The following is a 26,732-nucleotide window of genomic DNA, read 5'->3' as shown; positions in this document are numbered from 1 at the left end:
CCCGATGGGCCGCTGCCCGGAGTCCTGCCCGGTGTGCCAGTCTTTGATATCCCGCCAGTTACCAGACCCGGGCGGTGGAACATTTTGCCCAGCTAGGACTGTTTGGAGCGTCCTGAGGCCACTCCTTGAGGGGGGGGTGCTGTCAGGAATGGACTGGCCAGCAATGGTGGGACTCGCCTGCCTTATGGGCTGCAGTACCAGGGCTGGCCAGCGGGTGCTCCCAGCAATCAGACTCAACCTTGCAGCCAGCTAAACACCTGAAACTGCTTATACTGGTGTATTTAAGGGATGGCCAGACCTGCAGACTCTGCCTTGGTGTGTGTTTTTCCTGGGCCCTGTATCCTGTTCCTGTTCCTGTCTTGTTGCTGACCCTGCCTGATCTGACCTCTGCTGACTTCTCCTGCTCTGACCTCGGCTCGTTCCTGACCATCCCTCTGCCTTACCCTCTGTACCACGCTGCCCGCTACCTGCTGAACCTGGCTTGTGACCCCGACCATTCTCCGCTTGCTCCCCCTGTACCTACCTGCCCGATTGATATTGACCCGGCCTGCCTGACGACGCTTGCATTGTATGTACTGTTATCTGTGGGTGGTTTGGTTCATTTGCACTGTGTTATGTTTTAGTATTGCACTGCGTTTATGTTTGTATTGTTAGTGTCAATAAATTATATTGTTTATAACATATCTGAAGTCTGCGTTTCCCTGTGTCAGTCACACACCTCTGGTCATACCCTGGAGCCCTGACACTATCATTATATGCAGCTTACATGACTCACACTGTCAGCAAATTCAACTCTTTTTAGAAACTTGCATAAATTATAATGAATAGCCTAAGGTGATATTTTTATTACCTCCTGTAATAGTTTGATAGTGTTCTAACTTATAAAGAGGTTGATGAGAGGATGTAGGTGTGTTTACTAGATAGGTGTACTGTACTGTTACCTAGAACCTTGTAAAATGTATAGAATTGTTCTGTTAGTGGATCCTGCTCAGATGCTCACACACTGTAGTTAACAGGAGACATTTTATTAGGTGCTTCTAGCTGCCATTATACATGTGTCTGCCCTAGAACTACAACCAAAGAGAGGCAATAACACAGTTGTACCAGTATCTAAGTAGTGAGACCCCTAGAGGCCATACACAGCATATAACCTATTGCTACATCCTTTCTCTTTTAAATAAAAGAACAATGAAGTATAACAAACACAAAATGGTGAAGTAGAACATAGCTATAAATTAGATATAATCCTTGAGGTGAGCCGGCTTTCTGATTGTTCTGCCAGCTCGCGTAACATATGAGGTTTCTTCACAGAAATCTTGGTGTTCTTCTGATTCTGGCAGTCTATTTTCTGGGACTGTCTCTCTCTGCCTAGAGACCTCCCTATGCTCCTCAGCAGTCCCTGTTTCTTTGTTGCTGGTATTCATAGTCTCATCACTTTGAGTGTCCATATACTGTTCCCAGGGCCCTGTATCATCTCCTTCTTGTGTTTTTCTCAGATGTCTCCGATTTCTCCTCCATCTTCTTCCTTCCTCTGTTATAATTTCATAGGACCGTGGTCCCAATTTCTGTACAACCTTCGCTTTTTTCCAGTGTTTGTCATATTTCCCTATTGGCTGAATCCGTACATTGTCATTGCTCTGGAGAACAGGCAGATCTTTTGCAGATTTATTATAATAGAAAGCTTGCCTATCTTGATTCTTCGTTAGTTTGGCTTTAACATTGCCCACAAGCTTTGGCTTTAGTAGTTGACCTGCAGTTGGTAGGAGAGTCCTTGTACGTCTACTCATAAGCCGCTGTGCTGGACTGGTGTCTAGGCCTTGTGTGGGTGTGTTTCTGTGGTCCAGTATAGACAGGTATATCTCTGTACCTGCCTGTTTTGCCTTTTGCATGAGTCTTTTGGCTGTTTTTACTGCTGACTCGGCTTTACCATTACTCTGCGGATATCCAGGAGATGATGTCTGGTGCTCAAATTCCCACCTCTCCCTGAATTTTTTGAATTCTTCCGATGTAAATTGAGCGGCGTTGTCAGAGAACACAATATCCGGAATGCCATATCTGGCAAAATGGGCCTTGAGTTTTTTAATTACTGTTTTGGCCCTTGTGTCCTGTAAGTAGTCTATCTCCCAGAAGTTGGAAAAATAGTCCACAGTTACCAGATATTCCTTGTCGTTCCACGTGAACAGATCTGTTCCTACTTTTGACCATGGTCTGTTTGGAATTGTATGTGGTTGCAATGTCTCTTTCGGTTGCTTATCATTGCACGATGCACATATTTCACACTGTGCTATAAAGTTTTTTATGTGGTCATTCATTCCAGGCCAATAAACATATTCTCGTGCACGACGTAGACATCCTTCTACACCTAAGTGAGTCGAGTGCAATCTTTCTATAATGTCTCTTCTAAGGGATTGTGGTATGACAGCTCTTTCTCCTTTAAAGATGATTCCATGCTGCACAGAGAGTTCATCTCTTATGTGAAAAAATGGAGAAACCTCCATTGGAGCATGCTGCTTGTGTTTTGGCCATCCCTTCAAGATGACAGTCGATAGGATCTGTAGAGTTTTATCTTCCGCTGTGCAGGTCTGTATTTGTTTCAGTCTGTCTTTTGAGACAGACAGATATTCACACATATTGATGCTTTCAATGTCTTTTTCTTCTTCATTTGTGATGGGTAAGTAAGCTCTGCTTAGGGCATCTGCAATCAGTAAATCCTTCCCTGGACAGTAACAAATGTTAAAATCATATTTCTGAAGCCTTAACAGCATACGCTGCAGTCTTTTTGGGGCATTCAGTAGTGGCTTCTTTGTAATACTTTCTAAAGGCTTGTGATCTGAATGCACCACCACTTGTCGACCGTAGGTGTACTGGTGAAATTTCTCTAACCCAAATACTACCGCTAGTAGTTCCTTCTCGATTTGAGCATATCCTTGCTCTGTTAGAGTTAACGCTCTGCTTGCATATGTGATTGGCTGTTTATCCTGCATTAGTGTGGCTCCAAGGCCAGTTTCTGAGGCATCACATTGTACTACCACTGCTTGATCTGGATCAAAATATTTTAGCGTTGCTGCGTCTGCAATAGCATTTTTCACTGACTGAAAAGCAGTTTCATGGCTTTCTGTCCATTCCCAGAGTACGTCTTTGTGAGTTAGCTGTCTCAGTGGCTCACACATGTCTGATAAATGCTTGCAAAATTTGGAAAGATAATTCACCATGCCCAGGAATCGTTGTACTCCACGTATATCTGTAGGTGTCGGCATGTCCTGTATCGCCCTCACCTTCTCTGGATCGACTTTAACACCATTTGAGGTAAGAAGATGTCCAATATATGGTACTTCTGTCATTTTAGTTTGAATTTTTCCAGGTTCAGTTTGATTTGTTTTTTTCTACATCTGTCTAAGAATTGTATCTTTTTATCGTGATCCTTTGTTGCGGATTCTAGATCATCACCTTCCCCAACTATTAGTATATCGTCTGCTATTATTTTTACTCCAGACAGTCCTTCCAAAGCTTGCATCAATTTTTGTTGGAACACTTCTGGAGCTGGGCTTACTCCCATTGGCATTCTAAGCCACTTATAGCGTCCAAATGGGGAAGAAAATGCTGTTAATAAACTTGATTCTTTATCCAGTTCCACGTGCCAGAACCCATTTTTCACATCACATACCGAAAATATTTTAGCCTTTGATAGATCTGGTAGAATATCTTCTATTGTTGGCATTGGATAGTGATTTCTTTTAAGGGCCTTGTTCAGTGGCTTAGGATCAATGCATATTCTTAACTTGCCTGATGGTTTTTTCACTATCACCAAACTGCTTATCCAGTCTGTGCTTTCCTGTACTGGTGCTATCATACCTCTGCTGTGCAAATCCTGCAGTTCCTCTTTAAGCGGTTGCATTAAGGCTACAGGTACTCTTCTTGTAGGCAGTCTGGTAGGCTGTATTGTGTGATCAATTTCTAGTTTGTATTTACCTTCCAGGCACCCATCACCTTCAAATAAATCAGCATACTCTGTTTTTTATGTGGTGAAAATCCAAAATGTATTCTGCCTTTTGTGTAGGATTTTGAGTATTGTCAGAAACTTCCAGAGCCATGATGTTATGGGACTGCACCTTTATTAAGTCCATAGCCTGAACTGATTTAACTCCCAGCAAAGGAATGTGATCGTCCTCCTGCAACACAGTAAACTCCACTCTGTAGCTCTTTCTGTTACGTGGATTTCTTAATTTTAGCTTGCATGTTCCCATGGGTTTCAGAACACTTTTGTTGTACATGACCAGTACCTTATCAGTGGGCTCAATGGGAACCTGTTTGTTAAGCAGAGTAAATGGAATGACATTGCAACTTGCTCCACAATCCAGCTGAAATCTTATGGGCTGTTCATCCACCATAAATATGGCAAAGAGCTGCTTTGCATCATTGGCTACTGGCTGTTTGACTACATTGACGTCCTCTGTTGCAGACTGCAGCTGCAGCCATGTGATGCCCTCTGTGCTGTCCTCGTCTGTGTCCTGGGTCACTGTGTGGACTTGTCTGTACTGTTTGCTGGTTTTGAATCTGCACACAGCTGAAAAGTGGTTCATCTTGCCACAAGTCCTGCAGGACTCCCCATACGCTGGACATTTCTCTTTGTCTCTTTCATGTCTTTTGCCACAGTATTTACACTGGACTGAGCTCACAGGGAGCCTGGACCTTGCTCTGCCTTTCACAGATACTGCATGTACTGAGGCATCACTGGTGCCCTCCATCATCTTCAGCCTGTCTTTAGTCAGCTCTGCAGCCCTGCAGATTTGTATACATTTCTCCAGCGCCAGCTCTTCCTCCCTCAGTAATCTTTCTCTGAGGTGAGAGTCTCTGATGCCACACACTATCCTGTCTCGGATAAGGGAGTCCCTGATGTCCCCAAATCCACAGGTTGCAGCCAGTCTCCTCAGCTCTGTCACATATCTGTCCACACTGTCCCCAATCTCCTGATTCCTTGAGAAGAACTTGTATCTCTCCACCGTCTCATTCTTTTTGGGGTCACAGTGCTTATCAAATGCTTGCAGTATGTCTGTCAGTGCCATGCTGTCTGTGAGCAGGGTCTCGGCTAGTTCTCTGCCTTTTTCCCCAATCAAGTAATAAAACAGCTTTACTTCCCTCTGCTCATCTCTGGGTGCCACTGTCAGGTCCACATACAGAGTAAACTCTTTCTTCCAGTGTCTCCATGTCTGTGAGAGATTGTAAGAAGTGACATCCAGTCTCTGAGGGGGTTTCAGGCCACTCTCCATAGTGCAGTCTGATAGGGACTCTGTACTTACAGTTGCTGATTCTCTGTACAGTTCCAGTGTCACACAATCTGTATTTGTAGACAGAAGACTTGCTATTCAGAGGTTCAGTGCCCAGCTGCCACCATGTTCTGTTAGTGGATCCTGCTCAGATGCTCACACACTGTAGTTAACAGGAGACATTTTATTAGGTGCTTCTAGCTGCCATTATACATGTGTCTGCCCTAGAACTACAACCAAAGAGAGCAATAACACAGTTGTACCAGTATCTAAGTAGTGAGACCCCTAGAGGCCATACACAGCATATAACATATTGCTACAAGAATTATACTTGGGTTTTCAAACTAATGCTTCAGAGGTCATACTATGCACCACAAATTATGCAAATGTCCAAAGGTTAAAAACCTATAGAATCTCTCTTTTCAGTGATCTAGCTCTCCTTTGGGCTTAATTATCACCATAAATTCTTAGGTATCACTTTAAAATAGATAACTCCCATCATAAACAAACATTTCATTTATTTAATGCAAATACATCAGGCATTAACAAAGGCCTGGAAATCATCTTTTTCTCTATACGTAAGTCTCTGAAGACCTTTGAGGACTGTCCTGGACTCCTAAACTAGTCAGTTGAATCAATTCCTCATTGAAGCATGATACATTTGTAGCCGTCTGGTACCCATGGCTACATCAATATTATAAAGGCAGTGTTCTTGTGGATCTTCAAACCTTTGACGCCTAATTCATACATGATGTGGTGACAGGCATTTTAAAATGCTTGTCACTGCAAGGACACATAGAAAACAATTGTTTTCTGTGTCCAATTCACACTGCAATGCATCCTGAACATGCTGCATTTTACCACAGCTCACTGTGCTGATTCCCATGGCAATGTACAGCAGTGCATTGTGCCACTGTACATTGCTATAAATGAAGTATACATTTTGTACACTGCAAATAAAGTTTTTGTACAAAACAAAAAAAAGGAGCCATGTGATGCACTGACTCCTCCTTTTCTCAGGTCCCCCACTGTTGCCCCTGGCCTCTCCCTCCTGTCAGGTGCCCCCACAGCAATCAGCTTGGAATGGGGGCATTTGCACAGGCATGTTCCTCATGTGTCCATGCACACATGGAGCCATGGCTCGGCCCCGCTTCCTCTCTTTTCTTTGGCTCACTGTCTGACTGTGCTTGATAGCAGTTGCTCCCACTTCTGTCTCAGCCAATGAGGAGAGGGAGTCTCAGGATAGCCGAGACTCCAGTGCACATTGCTGGATCGATGGGGGGCTTAGGTGAGTTTTTGGGGGCTGGGGGGGATAATGCATAGAGAAGGTTTTTTTACCTTCATGTATAGAATGCATGAATATAGAAGAACCTTGAGCATTTACAACCACTTTAAATAAATCTAGCTGGATGACATTTACTTTGCTAATGCACTTGGGGGGGGTGATTTACTAAAACTGGTGCACACAGAATTTGCTGCAACTGTGCTTAGTAAGCTTCTGGTTTTTATTGTCAAAGTGTAATTGAAAAATGTAAAGTTAGAAGCTGAATGATTACTATGCACAGCTGCACCAGATTCTGTGTCCACCAGTTTTAGTATATCTTCCCCTGTGTGTCATAAACAATTGAATTTTTTTTTATACAAAACACTATTCTCATGGTTTTTTTCTACTTTTGCATCCCATGGCTGCTGATCATCTCCAGCCTCTTTCAGCCACTTACTGGCTACATGCGTGTGTATGTGTGTGACAGTATGACATTGCTGGAGCACAATTGGAAGATATTTTTCACCCTCTAACAGTAAAAGGCCAAAAAGGACCATGATGGCATGCATTGTTAAGCGATGACTACTTTGTTTAACACACTGGATACCTCAGGACCACAGTTTTTTAGGATAATGGGTTCTGAAGAAATTGTAATTTGCATATCATCAGTATTCCCATTGCAAATAAAGTAGGCATTGCCTCTGCTCTTCCGTTGGGCTCTAGAAGTGCTGTTGTTTTTTTAATCACTAGTTTGCACCAGAGGTGGAGCTGTACAGCTAAACAGATACAGTATAACAGGCTGAGGTTTCTCCTTGTTCATTCTTAAAGTTAGCTAATTTTCACTTTTACTATTATAGGGATGTAGTATTTTTTCTAAATGCCTTCCTGCCTTTTTTAATTGTGTAAGGCAGGGGTCTCCATATGTTCTTAACAAAGGGACAATTGACTGTCCTTTCAGACTTTAGGGGGGTCAGATTAGCCAATGGGAGTGGAAATGCTCCAGCATCAGTGGGAGTAAAAGAATTACATAGTGCTTGTAGTAGGGTTGCAACCTCTTCCCTTTAAAACCAAACACATATTAATTACACAGGTTCTGTGGCTGATTAAGGTGGTAATTACACTCATTTAGTGTAATTAGTATGTGTTCAGTTTTAAAGGGATGAGGTGACAACCCTAGCGTGTAGTCAGCCCTCATTGTTATCAGTGGGAGGAATAGTGCCCCATGATTTGTATTAGTTGCAGGAATAGTGCCTCATTGTTTAAATCGGTGATAGGAACTATGTCCCATTGCTGGTGTTAGTGGGAAAAATAGTGCCCTATAATTGATATCAGTGGAATAAAAAATGCCCCATTGTCTGTGTCTTTGAGAGGATTACGTCCCCACTGTTGGTGTCAGTGAATGAATGGTGCCTTCTTGTTGGTGTAAGTGGAGGGATAGTGCTCAAGGGCCAGATAAAGGCAAGCATAGGGCTGCATTTGCCCCAAGGGCTGTAGTTTGGAGACCACTGCTGTAGGGTGTTGGCTTTATGGATGTTTTGTGACTTAGCCAATCAGCAAGCTTTGGGGCCTGGTGAGCTGGCTGGGAAGATATCAAATATTTGAGACACTTTCTGGCACATGTTCTTCCCAGCTGGTCTTCTGCTTGGTGAAAATGTAATTGTGAGATCTTGTGAGGCCTTTGGGCCTAGGGTTTGGAGTGCTGAAGTATGTCTCTACCTGGAGGGTAACCCTGAAGATCCTGGTTGCAAGTGATGTCCTGTTCTAAAATAGAGAGAGTAAGCTGTAACTGTCTCCCACAAGAGAGATGTTAAGTGATTGGTTGAATGAAATGTATATACAAGAACTTTTCCACTCTGTCCTACCTTGAACTTAAAGTTTGAGATACTACTTGACATTCAGTTTCCAAGGAGCCATGTCAGGTCTGTGAGAGTGGGGCCTAGAGATTTTGGTAAGATGTGCAAAGACTATGTTTTGTGTAGAAAGCCTTCAGGTAACCTGTGCTCCCTCCAACTGCCTTCCTGTTCTTGATGCGCTAATGCATTAAAACTACAAAATAACTAACCAAAGTCACTGGTGCCCATCTTTCTGAACATCCTGCAGAAAGATTCACTCCCTGAGATAAATGTGCCTGGGACCTGCGCTTAGGAGATTTGCAATGTAGCTGTTTTCTGGCTAGAGGTCAATATTTACCGAAGATCAGTCACAGTAGAGTTACACTAGTAATATAAAAAATGCATTGATGGAGTCAAAATCAGGGCTAGATGAAGGTGTCAAATTATCTTACAAAAGAAACCGCTGTTAGAAGTCTCTTTTTTCTTCTAATCATGTATCAGTAAATATACAGAATATTATTGGCATAAAGCTGCATGCTCGTAAATTTGAACACCTGGAACAAAGTGCCTGAAGCTTTTCAAATTTAACAAATTTAAAATTGATATAAATAGTCCATAGGTGTTAAAAGCAGGATAATCTGTCATGCTTTTAGACAAGAGCTCCATGGTTAAACATGCTGTGCAAATCTATCTTAAATTTAATTATGTATGGAATGCTATTGAGGCCTTGCTCCTGCACTTTCATTCTCATTTTATGAAATGAAGCTATGTCTTAGTACCTGGTGTATGAATAATACATTAAAATATTGTAGATTCTATATGTTATAAGAATTTAGTGCTTACCCCCTTCACTTAAAGGTCAACTCCAGATAACCAAGGGACCCTGCCTTTTGGTTGCACTCCAAGGGCTAATGCAGTGTTTCTCAATTCCAGTCCTCATGGACCCCCAACAGGTCATGTTTTCAGGATTTCCATTATTTTGCACAGGTGATTTGATCAGTTTCACTGCCTTAGTAATTACCACAGCTGTTTCATCTGAGGGAAATCCTGAAAACATGACCTGTTGGGGGTCCATGAGGACTGGAGTTGAGAAACACTGGGCTAATGGCTTGTTTATGTCTAGAGATGGAAAACAGTTTTAATTACCTGATCCTTAAATATTATACAATGTGATATTGAGAGCAATGATACCTATTACCACCCGATTTTATTCAGAATTATCTGTGATCTCTTTGGGAACAACTTCAAAACCAAAGGGAATCTGGTGACTATTAACTAAAAAGTTGTTCCAACTGTTTAACAGTAAGCAATCAGTATTTGATTGAGATGCTGACAGTGTTAGACCCCATGTGGGTTGTATTAACTCACTCTAAACAGTAATGGATGAAAATCTCTTTGATTTATTAGCAAAGAGGAAGTTTCATCACTACTCATTTTCCTTATGAATAAACAGTTATAAATAACTTACTTTTATGTCTGTCAATGTGAATTTAAATAGTTATTCTACAGGCTGCTATGTGCATTCACTGCATAGACACAAGACTAATAATTTGTTTTATTATACAATAGACCTCAACCAGTATGTTTCAAGCTGTGTAGCATTTTACGTTTAAGTGGATCCTTTGTTCTTTTATGTGTAATGCCAGTGTCTGTAATATTTGCCATTCTTTGGAGCAGCCATATGGTTAAACACACAGGACTTGATTTACTAAAGGCAAATAGACAGTTCACTTTTCAAAGAAAGTTGCACTTTGTAAGAGAATTTCCCCAGAGTTTAGTGAGTGAGGTGAAACTCAGCTGACTTTCATCATCCAATCGTGTGCAAGAAAAAAAATAATTATGCATTATCTAGCCAAATTTAAACAAAAGAAACTATATTTACTGATTTGTCCCTTCTGAAGGCTCAGCTCAGTACCATTTGCACTTGAATTGAAGAATCTTGCTAACACTCAAAAAAGTGTAAATTTGTATGTCTTCATTATTCAGACATTGCGCTCACTGACAACCTGGTATGTTAATGCACATTATACCACACATTAATGTTGCCTTGGGGCAGCTCATTCATTTAAAGGGGCTTCCTAAGCCACCAAAAAATATGCATACGTTCGTTTTCTATAATATGCCTATAAGTGAATTCCTTATAGTAGCTTATTATCTAAAGTAATTATTAAACATAGCCTCAATGTACATATTCATATACAAATAGACCATCTCTATACAAAGTGATTTATGCCTAAAACATCTGTGCACAACTTACATACAACATTTAATATTTAAAGTGCAAAACTGTGCTTCACATATATGTAAACCATCCAATAAATAAATCAATTAATTAATATGCACTCAAACAATTCACAAATGTGTCCCCAATCTCTTCAATCAAAAACCAGTGCTTGTGTCTTTTATATGACATGTGCCCGCTGGAACTCTTTGTTTTGATTTGTTTCAGATGTATTCGTTCATTGAAGAATTTTGTTTAGTCATATTAGTTATGTTGAACTGATTCTTTTTCATTATTTGTTTCATTATATTCGGCATTCCTTTCGTATATTCTTTGGTCAGGGTGGATTCGAAAAATGTAGCATTTTTTGAAGATTGCTATATATGTTGGGTTAATTCAACATTCATAAATCAAAACTATTTGGAAGGATTTAATATTTTCAGAAGCAGGAGAATAAATAATGCAAAATTCGATGGCCCCAAATTTTTCAAACCTAAAAATTACATTAGACTGTGAAACTAAACTGACTAACTGGGGTAGATTCACTAAAACTGGTGCACTCAGAATCTGGTGCATGTTATCCAACCAGCTTCTGACTTTATCTTGTTCAATTAAGCTTTGGCAGTGAAACCTGGAAGCTGATTGGTGTCTATGCAGAGCAGCACCAGATTTTGCATGCTCCAGTTTCAGGAAATAGCAAGGAAAAAATGTCACCAGCACACTGAGGATCACCAATATGGGTCCAAAGGTTTTAATAAACCATCACATAGTTACAGCAAGGCAACGTTTCGGAGTCTCGCAGGACCCCTTCATCATGACGTCACATGCCTGATGAAGGGGTCCTGTGAGACTCCGAAACGTTGCCTTGCTGTAACTATGTGATGGTTTATTAAAACCTTTGGACCCATATTGGTGATCCTTGGTGTGCTGGTGACATTTTTTCCTTGCTGATTTTGTTCGGTTCCAGCCGACGGTCACTGCAGCACCCACTTATACACACAGCTGTTTTTAACGCAGGAACGTGTGCGTTTGGATCATACACTTGAGTTTCAGGAAATAGTCCCCATTGTGACAATTAAATTCAATTTAAATCACAAATTTACTTGAATCCGAATTATGAAACAAATTTGAAAATGTTTTAATTTCTCCATGGACCCGAACCACTAATGAATCATGTGAAGTCATCAAAATTAAACAAATTAAACAAATGCATATGTTAAGTTCCTTAACTTTTTTCAGATTCGTTCACATTCGTCAATATGTTCATTCGGAGCTTTGTATATCTCAGAATCTCTGAAAAATAAATTTTCTTCCAAAAATTGATTTGTTGCAAAATGAATTGAAAATGTCTATTTTGCGGTGACCATCTCATGCTTGCGTGCTCACCTTGTTATTTATCTATATACTATTTGAACTGCACATATGATATATGTTTAATTATATTTATTTCATTGTTAGGGCAGGTGTCACGCATAGCATTCTATGATGGAACTCTATAACACTTTGGTGTTCTTTTACTAAAACTGGAGAATGCAAAACCTGGTAGAGCTGTGCTTGGTAGCCAATCAGCTTATAGCTTTAGCTTGTTCAGTTAAGTTTTGACCAAAAACCTGGAAGCTGATTGGTTTCTATGTAGAACTGCACCAGATTTTGCACTCTCCAGTTTTAACAAATCAACCCCTTTGTGACACACTATACACATGTGGACCACTATGTTATAATTAAAAGATCTGAAAGTATAATAACCAATTATCTGGCTTTTATATTTTGTCAGGAATAATAGAAATCGATCAAACCATAACTGTACTTCTTACAACAAATATGTTTGTTGGAGGATTCTTTGGATGTCTACTGGACAATACTATATCAGGTAACTTTTGCAAATGTGACATTGTAAGGTTTTTACAAACATGTCCTGGCTAAGGATGTAAACTCGCTTGGTGGGTAATCACACCCAAGTGATGAGGCAGGAATAGCTTTTTAATAAAAGCAAAACAATACACAGCCCTTTGCACCTGTCAAAGGGTCAAACACGTAATTCATACTTGCTTGAGAAAATAACAGAAGCAGAGTTATATGTGCCTTTTTCCCTCTATTACCATACCCACCCATAGATTTGCCACTACCATTGTCAACACTATTGCCCCATGCATCACTACCACCCCAAATATCTCTACATAATATTAGCATCAGAATATTGCTTCTGAGTACCATTCTTCTCTTTTTATATAAAACTTTTTGTAAATGATCAGCCTTTATGGAGCACTGAATATTATTGTTTTATTATATTTCTTGACACCCTGTTATAGAGGTTGAGAGTCTGACTGACCAAGACATAGCAACAATTTGTTTAACAATATCCTAATAAGAAAATGTTACCTTGTGGACAGAATAGTTTTCAGGAATAAAAAAAAACAAATAGGTAATATCCTTTTTCCAGCTGTTGTCAATCCCAACCAGAGAGCCAATCAGGAGAGGGAGGGGCTGGGGCTGAATGGACATGCAGAGTCGCAGCTCGGGAGCACACTTGCTCGGGTGCCTCCATAACAAGCAGCAGCTCAGCCAGCCCCCGCATTACTCACCTAAGCCCCCTCTCAATCCAGCAATGTGGACTGGAGTCTCGGCTTTCTCAGGACTCCCTCTTTTCATTGGCTGAGACAGCAGCAGGATCCATTGGCTCCTGCTGCTGTCAATCACAGCTAGTGAGCCAATGAGAATAGAGAGAGGGCAGAGCTGAGTCACAGCTCTGTGTGTGAATGGACACATGGAGCAGCAGGTGCCCCCATAGCAAGCTTCTTGCTGTGGGGGCACCTGATGGGAGGGAGGGGCAGGAGCGCCAATTGGGGACCCGAGAAGAGGAGGATCCAGGATGCTCTGTGCAAAACCACTGCACACAGCAGGTAGGTATGACATGTTTGTTATTTTAAAAAAACAAGACTTTAGTATCACTTCAAACCCCTATTAAGTTTTTTTTTCTTTGCAATACTTTCCCCACTGAGCAGCATGTCCTTTCCTTCTAGCCCTGAAGACACAATTAAAAATGGATGAAAATCTCAACAATAAGAGAAATTTCCTTGTTAGAAAAAATAAATTAAATAGCAGTACATGTGATAGTATGTGATTAGCTAGGTAGTTATAGTCCAAGAAATATCTTTAAAAGTCCAGAGTGTGAAGAAAGATAACTCTAGCATGCAGCTCCTGAAGATCAGGGAGATCCATCACTATGACACAGAACAAAAAGCAAGAGGCATGTATTGTGCCCTTGCCATTTGAAAAGTGACATACACGATAAGATTTCTCTTATTCAGCACCATTGGCTAAATGAAAGATCCCACCCACTCTGCATGAATGAGTAAATTTGCAGTGCTGGTTCCTTCAAAAACCTAATTTAGTCAAGCTGGGTAGTACCAACAGACTACTGTCAAAATTAATTTTAGATGATTCAACAGGAGTCAGTCAAATTCCCTTAGTGTATGGACAGCTTTGCCCTCACCTCTTGTGCTGGTGGCAACTCTAGTATCTGGATTTCCAGTCACTTTCTGTCTAGATAACAATGGTTACCAGAACAAAAAAAGGGGGGGAATCTCCTCAGTAGGGAGATAAACAGTAAAAACAACTAAAAAAAATGACAGTTGATTTAACCCTTCATCACTCCATTCAAAACCAAAAAAAAGTCTTGCTTTTTGCCTGGTTGTTATACCTTCCGAGCCACAGTTTTGAAATATATATGCATCAGTAAAAGTCAGATGACCATATCTGCATACTTGTTCTGGGCTAAATTACTCAAACTTGTTATGGTTTCACAAAGAACAACCCAGGGTTAAAACCCATATATGTTTTTTTTTTTTGCTGTCTGTGTCCCACTTGGGAGATTTTCCTTCACTTCCTGTCCTGCTCCTGCATGGTCAAGGTGACATTTACTAAAACTGGCGACTGCAAAATCTGGGGCAGCTGTGAATAGTAGCCAATGCACTTCTAACTTCAGTTTGTCCAATTAAACTTTGATAAAAGAAACTGGAAGCTGGTTGGTTTCAATGCAGAGCTGCACCAGATTTTGCACCCTCCAGTAAAAAAGTAAATTATTATACAGTATATATAGCGCCAAAAAGTTTGCTCAGCATTGTACATTATAGTGGGGGACAGTACATGAGACAATACAGTAACAATACAATACACGAGGGGTTCGAGGGCCCTGCTCCTTGGAGCTTACAATCTAGGAATAAACCGCATTGCCTCTTTAAAGGAAACCTTATGCACTGCACTGCACTCGGTGGTTTCTTGATATGCAAGTTTGCTATACATTTTAGCTGTTTTTCATCAGAAAGTCAGAGAAAGGTGTAAGAAGAAAGTATTTTACACTGCCTTGATGAGTAATGTTAGGCTTCTAACCTCTATGCATACGTTAAGGTTACCCTTAATTTTAAGAACTCTGCACAGGTAACCTTTCAAACTAAGATCTATTATTCTACTTGATGTTGTGGTCTGTTTAGGTAGCAATAGACAGGCTGTGAGCACAAAATATATTTTTTGGCTCTGAAAAGTGATTTTTCAGTAAGGGTGTTCCTTGAATCATCACAAAGCGATCTTAACTACTGTTTGAATATAAAAATTGTGTGCTTAAGTATCTGATCCCAGGATGTTTCTCTCCCTACCATTGTGCATGTTTTGGCTAGCAACCAGCATAGGGCAATAAATCATTTGTTCAGGCAGAAATGATGATCTTGTTTCTTATTTCCGCTTAGGTTCAGATGAAGAAAGGGGAACTAAAGCTTGGCATAAACAAATGCATGCAGGGAAAACTAATGGCAGTGCAGGACAATCTTGTTATGATCTGCCTTTTGTCACTAAATATTTAAGAAAGCTTTCCTGGAGTCGATACATTCCATTCTTACCAACATTTCAGATGAATAGGAATTAGCTGACCTTTTCCAACAAGTTGTTTTGCATAAACTAAATCCACCGGACCAACATCTGAGAATTCACCAGAAGCAAGAGTTAGACAATATTTCCGCCAAATGAAATACACCCTGCTTTATCAAATAACCAAATAAACACTGGGTTGTGGGAGCATCATTAATAAAACACTTGATTTTAACACTGGCATGTTTTCGTATTTTGAACGCTTAATAAATACACATATGATTTCACATTTGTAAACCCATATTCTTAGCAGTTTGTGTATAGTTTAATAATAAAAACCGTTCCCCATACAAAGTATTTTACATTCAATTCTCAAAATGAGTTAAAGAGAAACTAAATTGAAGTGTTGGCCATAAAAGGCAGTCCGAGGTCAAATGACTAGTCACCAATATTGTCTGTGCTCTCCAGCAGTTGATTTCCCCCATTATTGACATACCATGCCTTGTTTTGAAACATGTCTCTGGATAGAGGTAGCCATATTGCTAGAGGCAAGGCTTTATTTTTTTATGACAGAGCCTCCAGAAATGAAAATAGTGAGCAGCTGTCACGCTTACCCCTAACGCAGGTGTTAAAACACTAGAGGTTGGCTTCTGTGTTCTTCACCTATAGCAGCCCCCTTCCCATAAATCAATCAGGCCTACCAGTACTCGGTTGCCCCCAGGAGTTATACGCAATGCTATAGTCCCTAGCTACCATGCCGGGGCAGGAGCGAACTGGGTACAGTACACAGGTACTTGCGCATGGAAGACAGGCAGAGTGGTTCAATGACATTCCAGGTACAAGGCAGGCAAGGTTCAGAATAGTCAGAGTCAAATCCATAGTCAAAAGGCAGGCAGAGTTAAGAGAGTAGTTGATATCCGATCCAAGGTCATCAGCGAGGGAATCCTAACTGGCAGACAAACAGGGAGCTTGGAGCACGTGTAACAGTAGCAAGATCACAAGCATGAGACTGTAGACTTGGCTGGCTTAAATCAGATTTTGTCTCCACCCAGAGATTGGCCACATCAATCACCTTGCAGAGGGACAGACATACAACAGACAGACAACCAAAACCAGGATGCTGGAATGAGAAGAGCAGCTGTGATGGAACAGGAGCGCTATAGTCTCTTGACAGCAGCACAGTGGTAAAATCACCCAATCTTACTCCATATCTCCTGACACCAGCAGTCAGGGGCAGCAATGCCTTGGATCTCACATTTCAGATATACAGCTATGAGGCTGTAGGCACAAAAGTGATTGGGTACCCTCACATATCAGGAACTGCACTCAAGACAAAAAGGACATTTTTGAGGGTACTGTTTAGGCACAGTTAACACTGCTAGATGTTCCCTGCAAAATAGCAAATCTTCACTTTTGCATTTAAACCTATTTTAGGAGAAAACTACAGCTGGCAAACTTTTGAAGGAGAGAAAAAAATACTGTAATAAAACAGTGCTATGAGCCATTTGGTTGATACTCTAGAGCATCCATTCTCAACCAAGGTTCCTCAAGAGGATAGGGGTTCTTAGAGCTGTGCTTGACTGGCCTTCCATTCCATGGTGCCTGCATAGTTCAGGCCAATGCCACTTGGCACAGCCAACTGCAGGACACCCATGTTTAGCTGTCTGTAAAGAAGCATTCTGACCACTTCTGCATGGGGAGGCATTCTTTCCACTGCCCATCAATGTAAGGGGCAGTTTTCCTACTTATACCTAAATGACCTGAATAGTTTTAGCAGGGGTTCCCCGAGACCTGCAATTTTATTTCATGGGTGTCTCTGGGGTAAAAAGGTTGAAAAAGGCTTGCCTAGAGCATTACTTTTTTACTAATAATATGTGTGTGAGGTTTGAGCATCTTATGAAACCTAATGACAAAAGAAGTCATCAAGAGACAGCTCAGGTGGAAAAAGAATTCCCATCTCTAGTCAAATCTGAATCCTGGGCAGATGTTTATGCATTTCTGCATTCATAATTACACCATTAAATGTATTTTTAAATGAAAGCAGTATAAGTATACTTGTTTTGTCCTTGCTACACGTGTCTCTTGTAATGCGACATGTATCTAAATCCTCCTACTCTGCAATAAGCCAGACTGAAGGTATTCTTGAAGCTTTATTAACAAATCAAGGTGGGTGAAGCTATTGAAAAAACAGATAAAAAATACATAAATCAATGTATGAAACATAGAAACACAATGTACTATATAAGCTGCAGAAGGCAATAAGTCCATGCTCACCAACTATGCTGCCTGTAGGGGATGTAAGCTCAGTCCATGATATGTGCTGCAGAGAATTATAGCTAATTCCTTTCCCTCAGTCGTTAAGATCGAGTCTGAGCCTCCAGGATGCAGCTGTTTCCTTTTCTTAGAATGAAGGAGTGTTTTATTATAGTGTTACTAAACCCAAAGACCCTGCATTCACTATATCTGGTCTCCCACAGTACACAGAACTTGGAAATGGAATTATTTTAGTAAATATAAACTGCTAATTACCTTTTCTCATCATCAATTAGAGCAGTCTTGTGACTTCAGCGGAGCACTGGTTAAAGCTTGTAGGAGGAGTTTTCTTTCTGCTCTAGGAGGATGTGAAACCTCTGACCTCTGTCTGGACTGTGCTGATTGACCCTGTGCTGATCACACGCACTCTACCAAGCAAAAAAAAAAAAAACTATCTAGCAATACACACTTACTGAGCACGTGCAGAAGGGCTACAGGTTCAGTCTGTCTTATCAGCTTGGATATTTCAACAAGAGGAGGGGCAGAGTAGACAGGATCAAACAGCCTTTTTACATAATGCAGAAGATTAACCCCTTAGGTTCCTCAGTGAGTATAACAAGCATGCTTTACTGCATATACAGACTGATTTTACTGTTGTGGGTTTAGTAACACTTGAAGGCTAAAAAGTCTCCAGTTTCTGTAAAACGGTAAACTTATTCTGGGCTCCATCTAGTGGCCAAATGTAATATTGCATGCAAGACAGACATAGTAAATGTCCCTGCTGGAGGCAGAACAACACTGAATTAAATTTGATATCAGCCTCTTGCAGTCCCTGTACAGCAGAGCATGAACCAGTTAGCTTTGCTGCAGTGTTCATTTGCTAACAAGGAGCATGCCACAAAGAGGAGAGATCAGACATAGAAAGAAATAAGCTAATCAGTGAGCTGCTTTTCCTTTACTGTCCATTCACAAGTTGGAGAAGCTGCAGGTGTTACTTAGCTGCAATAGAGAAAAAGCGGAAACTCTAGTCTTCTGCCTTGCCAAACAGGGCTATTCTGCATGGCAGATCTGTGTAAATATCATATCTGGATAGGCAGAAATGCATGTTCTTTGGAAAGTAAAACAGATTCCTTATACTGTATGTATTTTATCTGTGTATTTACCAGTTTGCTTGGAGTTTAGCTTTAACCCTGTCGGGGATCCATTTAACAGTCTTTGAAATCACAAAATGAGAGCAGTTAACACTAGAGAGATTTCACATCATTTTCTGACTTAAAAGGAAATGTGTGAACATATTTCCAATGGGGTAATGGATGGCAGTAAAAATGTAACGAGATTTATATCTCTGTTCTGCTCTTTCAAGTAAAAAAATGCAACTTTGGACTTTAGATATGGAGTAATGAAAATGGATAGTGTTTTTTAATAATGTATACATTTTTTCATCTTTAGTCATCTAAATATGGTATGCTGCGTGCAACAATTTCATGTTACTTTTATACTCAGCTTGTGGAACTTTCTCGATTTCATGTGCTGACCTGTCTAGACTTAGATGCCCTGTTGAAAAGAAATCCAGTCCAAAGTTTTATATACAGTATATCAAAACTCCTTTTACACACATAACTGTATGAATAAGAAGTCATTCTCTTCACTCACCTCTTTGTTTGCTCTGGATAGAGGGAGGATCCTGATAAAAACCCAGGACCTACTGTGCCACCTGAGATGCTGGACAGCTGTCTGTTTGATCCTTTGGAGAACCTTACATTATATTTTGTTTCTGGTGAACTCTTTGCTTCTCACATGAACTTAATATTTAAACCATATTCCTGTTTGTGAGATTATTGTGATCCTCTCCAGCCAATTTCTTGCTCCTTGCGCTCCTGCTGCTGTCCATATCTTCACTACCACTCATTACCAACCTTTGGCTTGTTCCTCAACTATGTTTATGCTGGATCCCAATCTGCAACCACTTGTTTCCGACCTTTGAATTGATCCCTACCTGCTACATCTGTTACCAAACCCTAGCTTGCTCACCTCCTGCTGGGTAGATTCTGAAAACCTCGACCTGACACTAGCATGCTGCGATATCCATCTCCCCATTAGGAGCTCTGGTGGAGACCATTTAGTGCTCAGACCCTGCACTTCAGGCGAGTCTACATCATCAGCAAGGGGGAAGTGTATTTATCCTGCTGGTTACTGTGTGAACCTTTCCACTGCTATAGCTACTGGACTCCAAGCCTGACCCTTGACCGTGGCAGAGGGACTGTGTTAAGCTCAAGTCAAAGATACATATAGTACAAAATAAAATATATTTTTTATAAATGTAGAAGGTGTAAAACACAACTAAAATAAAATTGACCTAGAATGATTATAGTTTCTCTTTAGGGACTATTAAGGGAATCCATGTTGATCTGCATAAAGCTATGAATGACTATTTATTCTGCAGCTAAATGAACAAGAGCAAGTCATGATTATTGTTCATGTCATGCACCAGTAGATGCCGTATCAATAGGAAAAAGCACATCCTACAAATTATGGGAAGTTGGAGTTCAAATAACTCCCTTCCTCATCTCTCTACACAGAAGCTTTGACTCATCTGCTGACAGATAATTATTCTGGTTGTCAGGTTTGCTAAAAGGGCTCATCTGTATTTTGAGGGAAAAAATACTACAATATTTGTGCACATATTTACAGTATGCTTATAGTAATATACAGTGTATTGTTTTTTTGTCTGAATTCAGAGCTCTTTAGGGTACTTAATTTCAATCATTGCTGTTGTTACATTTAATTCCTAAGATGTAAGTACCGATTTGTGGTAAAACAAATTGCGAATCATTTGGAAACTCGTTTTCTTAGAATACTTTTTGACATATCTGTCAAAATAACAATGGAGCAGATAGGCATGTTGGCAGATGCATCACGACATGACAAGGGATGGAAATCACTGTGTTAAATTATTTTTACTGTTAAATAACTGCATGTCATACTTGAAGGATATGAGCAGAAATAAGAACTCTTGTGTATATTGTTATACTCACTAGAGAACCACCAATATGCTAATAATTACTGAGGTATAAGACAAAATAGATAAATATTGTAATAGATGACAAATCTTCTAAACAGAATTATAGGTATACCATCTTGACATTATGTGAAAATTATGTGAAGATGTTATAAATCATATTAACATTTAAACATTGTGGATTAGTCCTACATACTATGGCAATGTACAGGAGCAAGATCTTTATCACCTAAAGCAGGGGTGTTAAACTGGTGGCCCTCAAGCTGCTGCGAAAGTACAAGTCCTATCATGCCTCGGCCTTTGGCAGTCATGCTTGTAACTGTCAATCTTGCAATGCCTCATGGAACTTGTAGTTTGGCAACAGCTGGAGGGCCACCAGTTTGACACCTGTGACCTAAAGTATACAGATACACACCAGTTTCAAGCACATTATGGAATCTGGTAAACCACACCCTAAGCAGTGGCAATATAAGGCTTTAAAACGAACCCCCCCCCCCCACTATCATCATATATATATAATGCTACCCCTGCAGGGGACACTTAATAATGCATGTCCCCAGTGGTTTCTCTGACCTTGCAAGCCTCCAGACACCTCTGACACTTTGGGTTCAGACATATTTCAACAGTATAGAATAATAATGCAAGAGACACAATTTTATAGTAACACCTCTATATTAAACTTGTTCAAAAGAGTAGGCTACAGGAATAGCAGGTTTAGGATTTACAACCCCAGTTAACGCATAATAGCAGAACATTACTAAAATAGGAATAATCAATTAGCAACATTTTAACAGGTCATACAGTCATGAGTAGTATGCTTCAACTATTTAATTGCAACACCAGCAGAAAGAGATGGAAAAACAGGCTTGTTGACTTATCAGTTCCCTCCGTTCACCTGCGCTGCAATGGGGCATGCAGAGAATTATGTAATAATATATTCTGAAACAAATAGATATAAGTACCCTAAGCTTAATAACAATGGCCTTAGAAGAGAATAGGTCCCTTTAACTAGAGTATGTGACTTGAATCCTGCGATGTTTAAAGTTCCTGATATGGTGGTATCTGGTGTCTTCTGCTAGCAATGGTGGGGCCCATAAGCATTAGTGAATACTAGCAATTTAATGAAGCTAAACAGATAAACCATGGTACTTTTTGAAGAAAAGGTCTACTGGTAACTGAGGTGTAAAGGTGTCTGCATGCACTCTCTAGAGTGATGACAGAAATAGGTTGGGCATCTGCCCACTCACCAATTCTATGAATATCATGGCCTCCTAGGAACAAGAGTTCTTGTCCAGACTCTTGGCTGTTTGGGATGTGCAGAGTTACTGCCTGATTACCTGTTAGCACAGAGATGTCTGAGTGAAGACCGTCTAGTGACAGTTCGATGCAAAGAAGTTGATGTGATCCAGGTGAGGCAATTGGTGTCACTACTGTGCTGAACTGATGTGCAGAGTCCCGCAGCAGAAGGTTAGCAATCTGTCTCCCGAGGAGAACGGCAGACTCCCTGTGTTCAGCTCTGAATCCCGCACCAAGAGAGAGAGACAGTCTTCTGCTGTAGAATATATCTGCTCTCCCAGCATCCTTCTGATTCAACAGCTCTCTGGTAGTTGTAATTCAAGCAGTACTCAGAAATACAGTATGTATTGGCTATAAGACTGATAATGTATTGGCTACAAGTCCCAAGATCCTCTGCTGTCAGAAGAACTGGATCCACTCTGCTAACAGGAAGTGATGTAACAGTCCCAGTGCCTGGCACTGGGGGAAAAAGGATTAATTGTCTCATCTGTAAATGTCCCTGAAAGGCATAATGATATAGCCAGCACCTGGCTATGTATATTTCAAATACATTAACTGTAAAAACATATATTCTGCCCAGCAATAGGTGCACACTGCACTTCTGACTAATATGTGTAAAGCATGTATAAAGCAATTTTTCTTTTCTTTGTTGAACCGGGTGGTAAGAGGCTTAAAACTTATGTGTCTTCATTAGGCATATTCACCCTCCATATTTGTCCTAGAGAACAATGGACTGAAAGTGAGGAAAATTTTTGAGTTGTCCCAAAACAAGAATAGAGGCTACATTTTCCAATGGGGATATCTGTTCCAGTGACAACTGTCTAAGAAAGAATTTCCCTTCTTTAGTTGAGACCTCCTCTCACTTTCTGTTCTATCTGGAGACAGGAAGTGAAGGAAATTGTTCACATAGAGACAAAGACAGCAACATAATAAAAAGAAAACTTAGCCAGAGATTTAACCTCATCCTACTATATAAAAAATAAAAAAAAACATTTTGTCTTTGTATATACTTTAAGACCCTTTGGGACAGAAATCTGGGTTTTATAACAGACCCCCTCGATTACTTTCCTAGTACAATACATTTGCTATTCTTATATCCACAGAAAATGAATCAATGTGATCAGCAATGGATTTGGGTTCATGCAACCCAGGAACCTGATCTTCAAATCTGGTTGTACTAGCCTTAAAATGGGCATGTCTGGGAGATGGTGAGAGGCAGACATCTGACAGGTCAGGCAGAGAATGGGATAAAAGTCTGAGTGCCCATTAACAGTAAAGTTGTCAGTGAAAAGTGTTCATGTTAAAAATAAATCTGTACATACCTTTTGTTTGAGAAATGCCAGATCAATGCTGGCATTGACAGTGTAAGTGCTAGGGAGCCTTCCAGTGTTCAACTCAGGGGTGGACTGACCATTTGGAAACTCGGGCACTGCCCGAGGGCCCGGGGTCAGTAGGGGGCCTCATGAGATGCCCCTGGTACCTTTTTCATAGGCTTTTTTGAGTCTGGGCAAGGACACAGGGGCCCCATGATCCCCTATTGCCCGGGGGCCCCATGAGTTGTCAGTCCGCCCCTGGTTCAAAATATAGGTCTTTATACCCTCTGACAAAAGACATCAGAGAGAAAACCCTGTAAAAATATTTGGAGACTTCTAGGCCTACCTACTGGAGGGGATTAGGGTCATAGATCAAGCACCAGTCTTCTTTTTTGGCATGGATGCGATTGCCTCTTCCTGTGTATATAGTATAAAAAAGTAATGACATGATCATCTGTATATTGCTATGACTGCCTATACCTTTGTATCTGCTGACACAGGAGCTAGCTATACAGAATGAATGAGCATAGGTATTGGCCATTGTTGTGTCATGCACCTGTATTGTTGTGCTTGCTCTTACAGGAAATTCACACTTGGGATATAGGTGTAATCATTTAGGACAGGGGTGTCAAACTGGTGGCCCTCCAGCTGCTGCGAAACTACAAGTCCCATCATGCCTCTACCTTTCGGAGTCATGCTTGTAACTCAATCTTGCAATGCCTTATGGGACTTGTAGTTTGGCAACAGCTGGAGGGCCGCCAGTTTGACACCTGTGATTTAGGAGATTCTAATGAGATAATCATTAAGGGTCCTTTCACACAGGGCAGACCCTTTTAGTGGATCCGCTTGCTCAGCGGGGGATCTCTCCACTGATTCCCTTTGAGCAAGTGGATGACAGGTCTGTGTCCGCTGCTGCAGAGCGGACACAGAGCAGCTCATTTTCCTCAATGGGCGGTCGGATGGAAATGGACTGCCTGTCCATTTCCATCTGACCCAATCCGACAGATGGAAGGGAAATTGGATCTCCATCCGTCCCTTTTTTGCGGGTTAGATCAGATTAAATGTTGCTGGGTGTAAACGGACACGTGCAAGTAGTAGGGTCAATGACTACTGTATTGATACCAATAAATTGGAAGGTTTAGTAAAACTCAAGTCTGGTTAATAATGCCTCATTATAATATCACAGGAAAAAGAATGTAGTAAAGACGATAGGCTGTAACACAGCCTATAAAGAGTAATGGGAAAAAGGGAGATGAAGCAGCCAGCCTGCTTCTGTCGAATGGGCATGCTGGAAAACCAGCATCTGGTCAGCATCTGATCAGTGCTGGCAGCCAATGTCCGAACTCTTAAGTTTTTTTCGTTCAGTCCGCTTGAATGAAAAGAAACTGATAATGTGTACCCAGCATAAATCTTTAACCCTTTGTGAGGACAGACAACGGGCTTGATGTACTAAAGGCAAATAGACTGAGCACTTTGAAAGTGAAGTTGCTCTCATTTTCCTCAGGGGTTAGTGAATATGGTAAAGCTCTGCTGATTTTCACCATCCAATCACATGCAAGCAAAAATGCTGTTTTTTTTTTTCCTTGCAAGGTGATGCTTCACCACATTTACTAATCTCTGGGAAAAATTAGTGCAACTGCGCTTGCAAAGTGCACAATCTATTTGCCTTTAGTAATTCAACCCCAATGTTCAAATCTAGTTTACAACTGATAGGAGGTTTTGCCAGCAGAGTACAGACAGGGTAATTATGGTACATATTAGTTCACCAATTCCCTTGCATTCCACAAGAAAATTCACTAAGGGGTAAAATGTAGGAAGCGAAGCATCACTTTTTAAATATTTTTTTAAGGTTAAGCTATGCTAATAAGAACATGTAACACATATACAATTTGGCTGCAAAAGTGGAAATACTCTTTAAGAAACTTAATTATGTAATTTTTTTTGCTTGTTATGATTTCATGTACCCATCAGTGACACAAATTGCTTGTATTACTAAAGACAAATAGACTGTGCACTTTGCAAAGTGCAGTTGCACCAGAGATTAGTAAATAAGTAGAAGCCCTGCTGACGTCCATCATTGAATCAAAAGCAAGCAAAAATGCTATTTTTTCTATTTTCTTTGCACGTGATTGAGTATTCTTTGCAAAGTGAAGCTTTACCTCATTTACTAAGCTCTGAAGCAGCTGCACTTGCAGAGTGCAACTGCACTTTAAAAAGTGCACAGTCAATTTGCCTTTAGCAAATCAATCCGAGAGTATCTGGGTGGAATTATGTCCTGTGCTTCTTAAGGTTCCTATTGATCTTTCTTACACATGTGTTGTTATGTGAACAATGAAAGAACTAAATTATAACAACGGCATTACATTAAATGACCTTCATAACTAGATTTGGTATGCATTATCCGAGTCTGTTGCACATTCCTCTGCAGAGCACTGAACATGCTGTGCTTATTGAATACATATGGCGAACATTAGGAGTTAGAGTGGAAGGATTAATATTTTTTTAAGAGATCATTTTTTGCACACAAAAATGGTGCAGTATTATGGTGGCTAAGCAAATCCTATCACTGCTCAAATATAACTGCACAGAATGGGAAGAGTTCCACTATGTTAAATACCAACTGTAAAATTTAGCAGGACAATCTATTTTTTTTTTCATGCATACCCCTCTGTGCAAATTCTCATCTACAGTATGTTAGTTGTAAAAATTAAGTATAAAAGGCTACCATCCTCTGGGTGCTGATATATATAGTTAAGACAGCTATTAAATTGTATGCACTGTATATATATATATATATATATATATATATATATATACTGTTTATATACAGTATGTATATGCACACATAAATAAACTACGGTAGATATATGTGTAAATGTAATTCCCATTTTTGCAGCTGCAGAATGATACAGGCAAAGTTTACTGTCCCTTTTATGAAAAATGAATCAGGCATATGCTTATGAAAAATTAATTTTTATCTCCTCAGGTCTCCATATTTTTTGAATGTTTAAGTTATTTTTCCCATTGACAATATGTACCCTCAGTATAAGTTGCCCTTCAAGGCATGCCCCACTCTCCTGAATGCAGCCCACCTGGAGAAATACCTTCAACCTCAACCCAGTAAGTTTCACTGTATGGCACTGTTCAGCTATATTTAGGGGGGGGGGGATTGACTAAAATTGGTGCACTCAGAATCTGTTGCAGCTGTGCTTGGTAGCCAATCAACTTCTAAATTCAGCTTGATCAGTTAAGCTTTGACAATAAAACCTGGAAACAGATTGGTTTCTAGGCAGAGCTGCACCAGATTTTGCACCCCCTTCAAAAAAATGTGTAGCACCTGCACATTTTCTCGGTGGCCCCAGTTATTCTTATGGGGAGAGCTGTACTCTGCAGGAATACTGGAGGTCACC

General features: G+C 40.4%; 1 protein-coding gene across 1 annotated transcript in view; it reads left to right on the top strand.

Annotated features, from left to right (window-relative positions):
- LOC149472001 (solute carrier family 23 member 2-like) overlaps positions 1-15,676 on the top strand; it is a 194,677-nt gene extending 179,001 nt beyond the window's left edge. The window contains exons 10-11 of the mRNA XM_089652729.1: positions 12,356-12,451; positions 15,324-15,676. Of these exons, the coding sequence (XP_089508855.1) occupies positions 12,356-12,451; positions 15,324-15,499 (272 nt within the window). The 3' untranslated portion in view covers positions 15,500-15,676. The remainder of the gene's footprint in view (positions 1-12,355; positions 12,452-15,323) is intronic.
- Positions 15,677-26,732: the final 11,056 nt, after the last annotated feature.

The sequence above is a fragment of the Staurois parvus genome, unplaced genomic scaffold, assembly GCF_062004578.1.
Source record: "Staurois parvus isolate SC_StPar_1 unplaced genomic scaffold, SC_StPar_1.0 ptg000025l, whole genome shotgun sequence".
Classification (NCBI taxonomy): Eukaryota; Metazoa; Chordata; class Amphibia; order Anura; family Ranidae; genus Staurois; species Staurois parvus.
Note: the sequence above shows the minus strand (reverse complement) of the source record. Positions and strands in the feature narration are given on the sequence as shown.